This window comes from Protomyctophum bolini, assembly GCF_963924005.1.
Source record: "Protomyctophum bolini genome assembly, chromosome: 11".
In the NCBI taxonomy this organism is placed as follows: Eukaryota; Metazoa; Chordata; class Actinopteri; order Myctophiformes; family Myctophidae; genus Protomyctophum; species Protomyctophum bolini.
Window position 1 is genome coordinate 10062338 of NC_137872.1, and position 11746 is coordinate 10074083.

General features: G+C 45.7%; 1 protein-coding gene across 1 annotated transcript in view; it reads right to left on the reverse strand.

Moving 5' to 3' along the window:
- Nucleotides 1-206: 206 nt before the first annotated feature.
- Nucleotides 207-11746, reverse strand: part of LOC308324588 (serine/threonine-protein kinase BRSK2-like) — a gene marked incomplete at its 5' end in the record, with an annotated part of 19467 nt that continues 7927 nt past the window's right edge. The window contains 13 exons of the mRNA XM_080776685.1: nucleotides 207-687; nucleotides 1475-1564; nucleotides 1759-1876; nucleotides 2039-2140; nucleotides 2277-2400; nucleotides 2886-2934; nucleotides 4091-4367; nucleotides 7025-7085; nucleotides 8168-8318; nucleotides 8980-9077; nucleotides 9519-9683; nucleotides 10260-10291; nucleotides 11538-11684. Coding sequence (XP_080632811.1) covers nucleotides 437-687; nucleotides 1475-1564; nucleotides 1759-1876; nucleotides 2039-2140; nucleotides 2277-2400; nucleotides 2886-2934; nucleotides 4091-4367; nucleotides 7025-7085; nucleotides 8168-8318; nucleotides 8980-9077; nucleotides 9519-9683; nucleotides 10260-10291; nucleotides 11538-11684 — 1665 coding nt within the window. The 3' untranslated portion in view covers nucleotides 207-436. The remainder of the gene's footprint in view (nucleotides 688-1474; nucleotides 1565-1758; nucleotides 1877-2038; nucleotides 2141-2276; nucleotides 2401-2885; nucleotides 2935-4090; nucleotides 4368-7024; nucleotides 7086-8167; nucleotides 8319-8979; nucleotides 9078-9518; nucleotides 9684-10259; nucleotides 10292-11537; nucleotides 11685-11746) is intronic.

Below are 11746 nucleotides of genomic sequence, written 5' to 3' on the forward strand. Positions count from 1 at the left end.
TGATTGATGATGTGTTTCCTGGGTTTCTGATTTGGGTATGTTTGTGTTCGCACATCCTTTGTCGTTCCGGGGAGGGCTTAAGTGTGTCTCTGGTTCATCCCTCCGGGGGGGGGGGGGGGGGGGGGGGTGAAGTTTGTCCATCTGCCTCCCCATCAACATCTTAGTTGTTGTTGTTTTTTTGTATTTTCTTTTACTTTCTGACCCCAGACCAGCTTCGAGCAAATCCCTCCTCCATCCACTGCATGGGACAGAAGGAAGGAAGGAAGGAAGGAAGGAAGGAAGGAAGGAAGGAAGGAAGGAAGGAAGGAAGGAAGGAAGGAAGGAGGGAAGGAAAGCAGGAAGCTGCTGTGGAACTCAAAGAAGGAAGAAAGGAAGGTAGCTAGAAGGGAGGGTGGCCTGTCCTTCCAGAACATTCACAGGTGTGTTTTGTTTTTGTTCAGGGCTGAGACTGGGTCCCGTTGGATGTAGAGAGCAGCCTGGTCTTTTCTTTTGAAGAGCCTCTCCTCTGTAGCACACTAGTGCTCCCGCTGCCTCCGACGACAGCGACGGTCCCTCCGTCGCCTCGCTCTCTGTCCCGCTCTCGTTCTCGCTCGCGGTCCCGCTCTGCGCCGCCACCGCCTTCAGCTCGGCGGGAATTCTGCCGCGTGGGAGTGGTGGGCTGAGAGTTCAGCTGGCCATTCCTCTCGTCTTCTCGTGGCGGAGGGGGGGATGAGGGAGAGGAAGAAAAAAAAAAAGACGGTGAAACGGTCAAAGAACAAAAGGTATAAAGGAGAGAATTAAGGACGAACAGAGAAAGAGTGAGAAAAGGAGTATATGTGTATTTGTGTGTAAAGTAGAAAAAATAAGTTATTCTAAATTCTTCATGACCAATTGTAAAAAGCTTTATTACTTATAATTCAGCCATAATCACAACTGTGTAATTACAGTCTGTTTGTGTGGTGTGTCATGTGTGTGTGTGTGTGTGTGTGTGTGTGTTACAACCACACACGGAGATTTTGAAAACATGACCAATGACAAAAAACTCCCATATCTGCTGGGCGAAGTACAACAATGTGCAAACACAGCAGCAAGATTTGTGAGTTGCTGTGATAGGAGAAGGATATCAAATGGAACACAACCACCCTAAAGACTAATCATTGTGTATATTCCTGCACTATACCTGCATCGAGTTATCTTGGTACACAGAAGTTGATCTATTGAAGATTCTGACCTTCAAAGTACATAATTTTTGTTTTGATTGTATTGCTGTACTGTTGTTTTGTTCTTTCTGCTTTGGCAATGTAAACGTATGTTTTCTCATGCCAATAAAGCCCTTTGAATTTAATTGAATTGAATTGTGTGTGTGTGTGTGTGTGTGTGTGTGTGTGTGTGTGTGTGTGTGTGTGTGTGTGTGTGTGTGTGTGTGTGTGTGTGTGTGTTTGTGTGCGTGCGTACGTGCGTGTGTGTGTGCGGTGGGAGGGGATATACTACTCACCAGCCAGTGCCTGCACAGAAGGCTGATCATGAGTACTTAGAAGTTGAGCCTGAATGGTCTCCACTACTCTCTTGAACCTCCGACTGGGACCTGAGAGGAGAGGAGAGGAGAGGAGAGGAGAGGAGAGGAGAGGAGAGGAGAGGAGAGGAGAGGAGAGGAGAGGAGAGGAGAGGAGAGGAGAGGAGAGGAGAGGAGAGGAGAGGAGAGGAGAGATATTTGCAAACGGAGAATGAAAACAGGATCCGGGATTATGTTATTTCGTAGACTTTCCATCCAGAACAGACCTGATATTAGGGTGAAGGTCACGCTGTAGATTCCCAACTCTTTCCTGCCTTCCTTCTCTCGTTCCCGCTCTCGTTCCCTCTCTCGTTCCCTCTCCACCTCAGAGAAGTTGATATCCACCTGCCAATCAAACGTAAAGGAGAATTAACTATTAGTACACCTTTTGTTTAAAGTCATCCATGAAGTAACCAGTCATCCACCTGTAAGCAGACTAGAAACTATACTTGCATAGTATTATTATTCAAAAGAAAGCAATTGAAGGTGAAATGAGCTGATGAATACCTGGAACTTGACAGGTTTCTGGAAGACAGAGGGACCACCAGACGACTTGTACTCCGCCCGGAAACTGGTCTGAGACACCACACTGTGGCAGAGAGATGGGATCTGGAGGCCGAGCCAGGTGGAGAGAGATAAATGGTCGAACAAGAGAAAGACAAAGGTAGCTTTTCTAATGAAATTCATCTGAAACGAATTGGATGGAGACCCGGATATTGGTTCTTAAGAGAGCAGACACACTCACGGAAAGGAAGGCGTGGACAATATCGGCCTTGATGGAGCTGAGAGGTTTGTCTCTGATCACCAGAAAGATCTGTTCCTCTCTCTCCAGAGTGATGAAGTTGCCAAACCATGACCTCTTTGCCAATCTGAAAACAAACACAATATGATTTGGTATTACAGCTCTACAGGATGCATACAGTGGTGTATACTGCCACCAGGTGGCCATATAGATTCAAGGGCTAGTGTTAGATTCAAACACAGCTATTTAACATCATGAGTAACCTGATGAGTAACATGTGAGTCATTCTGTCATAGTTATTTGAATATTATAACCTCACCTATCTATGTCTATTATATAGACAGAGAAACACAGACTCCATCTTTAAATGAACACTGAGGATTTGTCTGTGCAGCCTTTAATTCTAAATCAGTGAATCCAAGCGTACTGTAGACGTCCTACTTGTTTGGACAAGTTTATTTTGCATGATAAACTAAACTGTGCTGTTTTAGTCAGTTCTACTCTATTGCATTGTGTCAGCGATGTAGATGCTCAATCCATGGTTGTATTGTAATGTAGTGTGGTGTGGTGTACTGAGTAGTGTACTGTAGCGTATTGTAGTGTAATACTCACTCTGGACTGGACTCTGGGGTCAAACTGGACATATCTTCGGACGTAGGAACTGGAACAGAAAGTTAAATGACAAGACAAAGAAAGAAATTAGGAAATAAAGAAACAAGAATGACGAGTCATAACTGCCAGGTGCAGAAAGCTCTCTTCAGCCTCAGCTCACAGCTTCATGTTGCGGCCATAGATATTATAGGAGCCATAATAGTATTAGTATTTTGAGTATGTCACTTTAATGGACAGATTGGGTAGTGGTGGTGAACGTGATCACTGGGGCTGGGCGCTGCCACGCTAATAACTACACAGCGTTTACCTGGCACTAGAGTTGAGGAACATGGACGGAGAGGGGGTGAGCTGAGAGTCGACATTTTCTGTCCTTTTAACATCCACGGTAGTATAATGGTTAGCTGGGTGTAACTGTTGTACTTTACCTGTGCTGAGAAGAATAAATGGTCAAACTGACGGCTTGGAGTGGACCTGAATTATTTTGCGTGCGCGTCATACAAGGGTCTACTACTCTCCTGCTTAGCTCCTCGGCTCACGGCTTTTGAACAGCCTACAACCGCAATAGATATTAACAAATATAGATGCCTCATTGATCGCTGCACTTTCATTGGAGACCTGTCTCCAACGGGAGGAGGAAGTCAAGTGTGCCTCTGATTGGCCAACAGAACGTGCGACAAGTCCCCTTTCCGTTCTTCCGTTTTGCTTCCGATATGCTTCGCAAGGAATCTCGGGGAAATTCCTGAAATTTGTTTTGAACTCACCCTGTAGTTTGTTAATAAACCATCTATGAATTACAGTTTTAAACTCACCCTGTAGTTTGTTCGTAAACCAGCTATGAATTACAATTTGAAACTCACCCTGTAGTTTGTTCTTATAAACCAGCTATGTATTACAGTTTGAAACTCACCCTGTAGTTTGTTCGTAAACCAGCTATGAATTACAATTTGAAACTCACCCTGTAGTTTGTTCTTATAAACCAGCTATGTATTACAGTTTGAAACTCACCCTGTAGTTTGTTCGTATGAACCAGCTATGAATTACAGTTTGAAACTCACCCTGTAGTTTGTTCGTATAAACCAGCTATGAATTACAGTTTGAAACTCACCCTGTAGTTTGTTCGTATAAACCATCTATGAATTACAGTTTGAGACTCACCCTGTAGTTTGTTCGTATAAACCAGCTATGAATTACAGTTTGAAACTCACCCTGTAGTTTGCGTCTGTGGAAGCGTGGCGAGCCCAGCAGGTTGTTCTTGAAGGAGTTGAGACGTGTCCTCCAGTGGGCGGAGCTGGAGGAGGCCATGCCTCCGCTGCCGCCGGGGCTGGAAGGCGGAGTCAGCGACATGGACGCCCCGCCGCCGCCATCCGCCCGGGAGGCCGACGACGTGGAGGAGGAGGTGGAGGGAGGGGTGGTGGAGGGGTGCTGCATTTGGTGCACGGGCGTGCCCAGGGGGGTGGGCAGCGGGGAGCCCTGCGGCGTGACCTGTGACAAGGCGGAGTTGGGAGTTAGAGGCAGCGGTGTAAAGTATCTGAGTTCATTTACTTAAGTACCGTTACTTAAGTACAATTGTGAGGCGTTTGTACTTTGCTTGAGCACGTCAACTTCTCTGTACTTTTTACTTCCACTCTGCTGCTTTTCAGAGGCAAATATTGCACTTTTACTCCGCTACATTTATTTGGAAACTTTAGTTACTAGTTGCTTTGGAGATTTAGATTATTATTATCAATTCAGCACTATATACATTTCTGAAAATAGCAGATCTAAAAGCTCACAATGCGTTGAATCGCAACGCATTGTGAGCTTGTAGATCGGCTGTTTTCTAAAGATTCTTATACATTTTGAACTTGTGAACTGGGACATTCTGCATAACGAGTACACTTTTGGCATTACAGTACAGTGTACAGTACATTTTGATACCAATACTTTAGCACTTTTCCTTAAATCAATTTGTTGTCCTTTCACTCGTAACGGAGTATATAGTTCTGCATTGCAGTCGTGACACTTTGACTTATATAAAGAATGTGAGTACTTTTTCCACCACTGAGTTAGAGGCGGAGGAGGAGGAGGGGTGGTGGTGGTGGGCACCGCCCTTATTGGCGGACGACTTGAAGACGGAGGTGGCGGGAAAGAAGAAGAAGCGGGGGATGGGCGAGAGGAGCGGGGAGGGCGAGGGGGGCGGGGAGGAGGGCGTCTGCAGTGGGAGGGACTTCATGGACTGGAGGTGGGGCCGGTGGTCGGACTGGCCCTTGGAGGGCAGCGTCTGGGTCTTTGGGTCGGGCGCGGCGCGAGATGGCGGCCGCGAGGTGGTGGAGGAGGCCCCGCCGCCACTCACTTTGGGCTCTGGCGGCGGTTTGGGGGAGGTGTTCTTGGCGGAGGAGGCGGACGTGACTTCGGATTGGTTGAAAGTGAAGACTGGGCTCTGATGGATGGATGGAGAAGAGGACAGAGGAGAGGAGAAGAGGTGGAGAAGGAGGAGGACGGAAGGGAGGAGAGGAGAGATGGATGGATGGATAGACACACGGAATGAGAAGGATAGGAGAGATGTGAGAGAGAGCGATGGCCATGGGTTATGGTCTATCTAGGAATAGTAAACTATTCTGTGAGTACTTCTAGAATTAATCTAGAAGAAATGACCAGATGGATTCAAATGGCCACTCCATGGAGGTGACAACAGATGTTTATGATCATCTGGCATCAAGGCATCCACACAAAAATACAGAATAGGACCGAAACATTGTTTCAAAGTAACTAGCTACGTTTAATAAGTAATTTGTAGTGTAGCTATCTACTTATGTCGAACAAGAGCTTTTAGTGTAGCTCAGTAACTTTTTATAGAGTAACTTGTAGCTTAGTTTGCTACATTATTTTAAGTAGTTTGCCCAACACACATGGCTTTATTTATTTACGTGAGTGTCTTCGTGTACATAGCTGTCGTCAGCTATAAATCCTGAGTGTAAATTGAGCTCTCTGAGAAATAAAATTATTACCTATAAGTAGGGATGCACGATTAATCAGTAGCATAATCGGAATTGGCCATAAAAATGCCATATCGGTATTGTAATGGTCTCAATCGGTTTTCACCAGCAAAAATATTTTTAAATGAAAAATGTAAAAAAAAATCATCAAAAGTGTCCAGTACCTCTAGTCTAGAACAAAAGCCAAATCAAATATTATGTAAAATCTTAAGTAAAAATAAACGTTAAATTTTTCTACATTTAATTTGTGTACTCATCTAATTCAGTAGTCATTCAGTTGTGAAAACAGACACGTGGAAAAGAGTATAGGCTATTTATTGATTGATTTCATACTTTATAAATAGGCTTTGGGCCAAGCCCCTATAGGGCCTAGACTTGTTTCCATTGTGGTCCTCTGTGTAATATCGGAATCGGTCAGAATCGGTATCGGCAGATATGACCCTGCAAATAATCAGAGATCGGATATCGGTCATAATTTCATAATCGTGCACCCCTACCTGTGTTGTTGAACACTCAGGGTTGTATTTTGTACCAAGCGGTATAACATGACAATGCAGATCATGAGATGGGTGATCATGAGACAGCATGTACAGGTGTTGGGGGTAGCATGGAGGTAATGGCACGGCTAATTCACATGGACTCTCGTGGCGCAGACCACAGAATAAGCCATCCAGATGACTTCTAAAATACTAGAACAGTGTCCTCAGTTTTCTGTGCCAATCCCCTCCACTCCTAACCTGACGCTGCCAGATGAGGGCGGTATTGCGGAAACATATTCCCCAACACAACACTCATCTGGGATCTCTGACGGAGTTGAGCCCTGAGTCAGATCTGCTTCGTACCGAACCAATCAGCGTGAGCTAAAGGCGGGATGCGGATGTGACGGTATATAGACACGTCGATATGATTGGTTGTGTTTGCACGCCCACACGGTGATAGACAGACGCTCCCATCCAATCATCTACCATGTATCTTGAAAAAAAGGAACAGCCCCGTCATCGAATTTGCTTCCGCGATCCCAGATCCAAATAAGCTGTGAAACAAATTTGTGTAGCAAGCTTTTTGGATCTGGCAGCGCCAGGTTACTCCACTCCTGGCTGTAATTAGTTTATAATAATAGTTATTATAGAATGAGCCACTAGTAGAATACAGTAGACTTCTTACCCTGGGGCTGCTGAGAGGACTGGAAGAGAGACCTGTGCAGGCTCCACTGACAGAGCGAGACCTGTTGGAGAGAAACACAGTCACCCTGGTCAGGAGGTCAATTAGAGCTGTGGTTCTCAAACCTCTTAATTCCAAGGACCCCCATAACACACAGGTCCATTTGGTTCCATCTGTACACTCCCAGAGTTACAGACCTTTAAGGGTCCATTTAGAACCACCTCAAGGAACCCTTAGGGTCCTAGATATCTTCTAGGGGAAAGGCCTTGGGGGTCACCGGAATTAGTAGGGCTCATTTGGGGATGAAATAACATCTGTTCTTTAGTTGCCCCTATAACAACATGGTGGTGGTGAAAATGCATCTGCGAATATTATTTATCTATCTTTAAATGCACCATGTCTCTGTCTGTCTGTACGTACGTACGTACGTACGTACGTGTGTACGGCTGAAATGCTGAAATTCGCCCCACCGACACAAATTCGACACACGTGTTCCACAACCCCACAGGGAGTGCAGTGCCCGGTGTCAAGTCGGTCGGACCCACAGATGTCCAGAACCGCCACAAAAGGCCTCTGCCCGGGCTCTGGACAGGGCCCCTGACCAGGGTCCATATATGGAGCGGGCCTGTTTTCCGACATCACAACACTCCATATTTGGGCATGCCTGACACAGAACTCCATACATAGGAATAAAGGGTAACAGAGAGACAGATACAGATGGGTGGAACGGGTACTCTGACACGGGTACAGCGGGTATTGCCGTCTTGTGTGGGCATGGATCACCAACTTCCATCGTTACCGACTTTTCTCTACAGCCGGCCACCGGTCTAGTCACGATTAATTTGGTGATGCCTCATTAGTCATTCATACAGGTGGATGATGTTATTTGCGCTGAAACATCAACCTTGCAGTTTAAATGAATCCTATGAAACTAATAGCATGAAATAAACACTCCCAGTGGCGGGTATGCACTAGTTGCGTTCATTCGCCTCATTTGTCTTTGTTGAAAAAGTTCGTTAGACGGTTGACTCTCAATAGATCGAGGTCATGCTCTTCTACTTACGAGACTCTGACCCATGTGTGTGTGTGTGTGTGTGTGTGTGTGTGTGTGTGTGTGTGTGTGTGTGTGTGTGTGTTGGTGCATACCGCTGGCTGTGTGCTGAGGTGTCCAGGGCCCTGCGCGGAGGGGTGGGAGACCCCGTTTCCGTGACGCTGAGGACCTCCAGGCTCTTCCGCTCCGGCCGACACCGGCCGTGGCGCGTCAACATGGGGGAGTCCACACGCTTCCTGGGAGGGTCTGTAAAAGGGCAGACATGAGTTATGGTGTGTGTGTGTGTGTGTGTGTGTGTGTGTGTGCGTGTGTGTGTGTTCACACATTCGTATCCTATAACAATCCTACAACCTTAATCTGTTGTAAACTGTATATTTCCGTGCATGCACTCCTCTGTTCTCCACAAAAGTGGGAGTAGGCATTCCCGCATAACTTCCGGGTATGATGATGATGCCACGCGCATACCCTCTATATATTGTGTTTCAGCTGCACACGCGTGAACAAAATACAGCTTATAGTGAGTGACGACGCTGCTCGTGCTCAACACTCTCTGAACAGACTAGGATAAAGATACCAAGGATTCGTCAGTGATGTCACTGTCAAGCGACACTGAAGTGGCACGAACATATGCCGTTACGCTCGAGGCTGGTTATCAAGTTTTTCATCAGTGATGTCACTGTCACTGCCCTCTCCATTGTTGCCCACCCCTGCTCTAACCTATGTCATTCCTGTGTGTTCTTTGTGCTCTACCTAACCTATGTCATTCCTGTGTGTTCTTTGTGCTCTAACTAACCTATGTCATTCCTGTGTGTTCTTTGTGCTCTAACTAACCTATGTCATTCCTGTGTGTTCTTTGTGCTCTAACTAACCTATGTCATTCCTGTGTGTTCTTTGTGCTCTAACTAACCTAAGTCATTCCTAGGAGGCAGGTCCTCGTCCTCACAGCTGGGGTAACGCTCTTTCCTGTCCAACAGCAGGTAGTAGATCATCTTCTCCTGGTTCTCCCTGATGGAGGCCCAGGTGGAGACACAAGGGAAGAGAGAGAGAGAGAGAGAGAGAGAGAGAGAGAGAGAGAGAGAGAGAGAGAGAGAGGGGCGGACACACACACACACACATGACCGTGAGATAATTAGAGTGAAGCGGTTTAGAAATGGAGAGTGACAGAAAGCAAGAGGGAGTTCAAGGTTACAAAAGAGAGAAATCAGGGAATTGTTGGGACAGCTAAAATGTTGTTTTGAAAGCATTTTTGAAAGGATGATGCAATAATATACAGTTCTGAAAGGGAGCTGAAGAGATCAACCCAGTTCAGGGAACCTGTGGTCTTCTGTAGACAGTACTACAGCCCGCTATACCCTACCCCGAAGTTACAGTAACATAAACATGTGTGTAGGTATAGGTGAGCGTGTGAGTGTGTGCGTTTGTCTCCAGTATACGTGCAGCACTCACTCTTCACATTGCAGGTCCTGTGTGAGTTTGGCTCTGTCTCTGAAGCAGCCCAGCGAGTGCATGCTGTCCAGGACGTCCGGGTCCAGCTCGGTCAGCGACAGGATCCTCTTCAGACACACCCGGCGCGGCGCGGGCTGCTCTGGACACGGCTCGTTACGACCGCCCCTGAACCAGGGCGACAGGGGCCAGAGGACGGATGTCAGGTACACTTTGTCGACTAAAACTATGATGAAAAATATTCATCGACTGCATTAGGCTGCCTAAAACGATGACTAAATAATAAATATACTGTCAATTTCGTCAACAAATAAAAACTGAACTGATGAAAATGGTTGGGGCGGGACTAGTGGACAAGATATCCAGCAGAACTAAGAGAAATTATTCTGTGCTTGGCTCGACTAAATCAACTGTAGATTTAGTTTACTAAAGTCGAATGCTATTTAGCCAACTAAAACTAGACTACAGGTTAAACATCACGTCAGATGACTAATAAAATAAGACTAAAACTAAATAATACTTTGCTGTCCAAATGAACACTGGAAGACAGCTTCATTCTATTGTCGCCTGCTGTAGAAACCATGCTTGTGTCGCATGACGATGTTCAGGTGACACAACACAGAACTAGCGTCCACGTTCACGTTGAGTATAGGTAGGCTTTAGAGAGAGACATTAGGAGATGGAGACTTGTATAGAAGTATAAAAATAGAAAAGAAAGAAGAAGGAGAAAAAAAAGATACTCACTGGTACCAGGAATGTTTTTGTATTGCTTCTAGCTGCAACCAACAAAGGACAAAAACAAAGTTATTAGCAACAAACAACAGTATGTCCATCATGACACAAACAGGCATGTTGGTGAAAGAGCTGGACAACAGCAGCATGTTCTACTACGTCTGTTGGGGAACTTTGTGTCAGCCTCAATCAAGTAAAGTGAACTGCATTACAAACCCATTTTAAACCATGCTACTCATGCCCCTCTCTTGTCCTGCTGCCTCTCACGAATCTCCTTCAGCCATCTGTCCATTTCATCCATCCATTCATCCTCTCCCCTTAGCTTCTCTCTCTCTCTCTCTCTCTCTCTCTCTCTCTCTCTCTCTCTCTCTCTCTCTCTCTATCATCTCTGCTCATCTCTTTTTAACCTTGATCTCTATCATTTCTTTGAATAGAGCCTTAGGTGAACTGTGCCCACGCCTTTGCCCTGGTGGAAACGAATTGTGGGAAAAAAGTGCCCTTTGCTTGGAAAAATAAGATCTAGAGATATTTTTTAATAATATATTTTGAACGGAAATGACAAACAGATGACTCTGATTTCAGGGGAGGTGTAGTTCCAGACTCTATATAGCATTCGGAGATTGTGGAATAGTTGTCTGGCTACGCGAGACTCATGCCACCAGGATTACATTTTGTGTTATGAAATGCGAGAAAGATAATCAGTTGTCCAGTGTGTGCGTGGCTGCGTGCGTGTGGTGTTTATTTGCTCAAATCGGCTGCCAATGCCATGTTCCTCTCTTTATAGCCAGATTGTTTCAGAAGGCAGGGCAGCTGTTTTGGATTGCAGTAGTACAGTTGGTTTTATATTGAATAGTATGTGCTCAGGCCAAGGTGATTATCATCCAGTGATAAGGTTCAGGGTCTACCAGAGCTAAGATAGTTTGTTGTCATGCGGCATGACATGTTACTTCATATACTGCCCGCTGCCTCCGAGATAGATTTGAAGAAATAATCCAGCATTTTAGGTGAGAACATGGAGAATGCATAGGTCTACTTTTTAATCACAGCTGTTAAGATGAAGATACATACAATACAAATACAACATTGGAGGAGCACTCCCTACATTATGCCAAAGCCCAGCAGTTTTTTTTGTTTGTTTGTTTTTTTATGGTTTAAACCCTGTATGAATTGGGGTCCTAGTATAGTTTCACTAATGTGAAATAGGTGATTTTTAAATATTTCGATTGTATATCGCCATCGCTCCCCTCAAATTATCCACCCCCCCCCCCCCTCTCATCCCTTCCCACATACTGTGAGTCTCTTGTCGGGGTTGACCTCGATCATTCCTTTCAGCAGAGCCTGGCAGTCAGGAGGGATGAAGTGAGGCATGTGGAACACTCCACTCTTCACTTTCTCCAGCAACTGACGCAGGTTGTCATGGTCGAAGGGTAAGGCACCCTGTGGTGTGTGTGTGAGTGAGAGAGAGAGAGAGAGAGAGAGAGAGAGAGAGAGAGACAGAC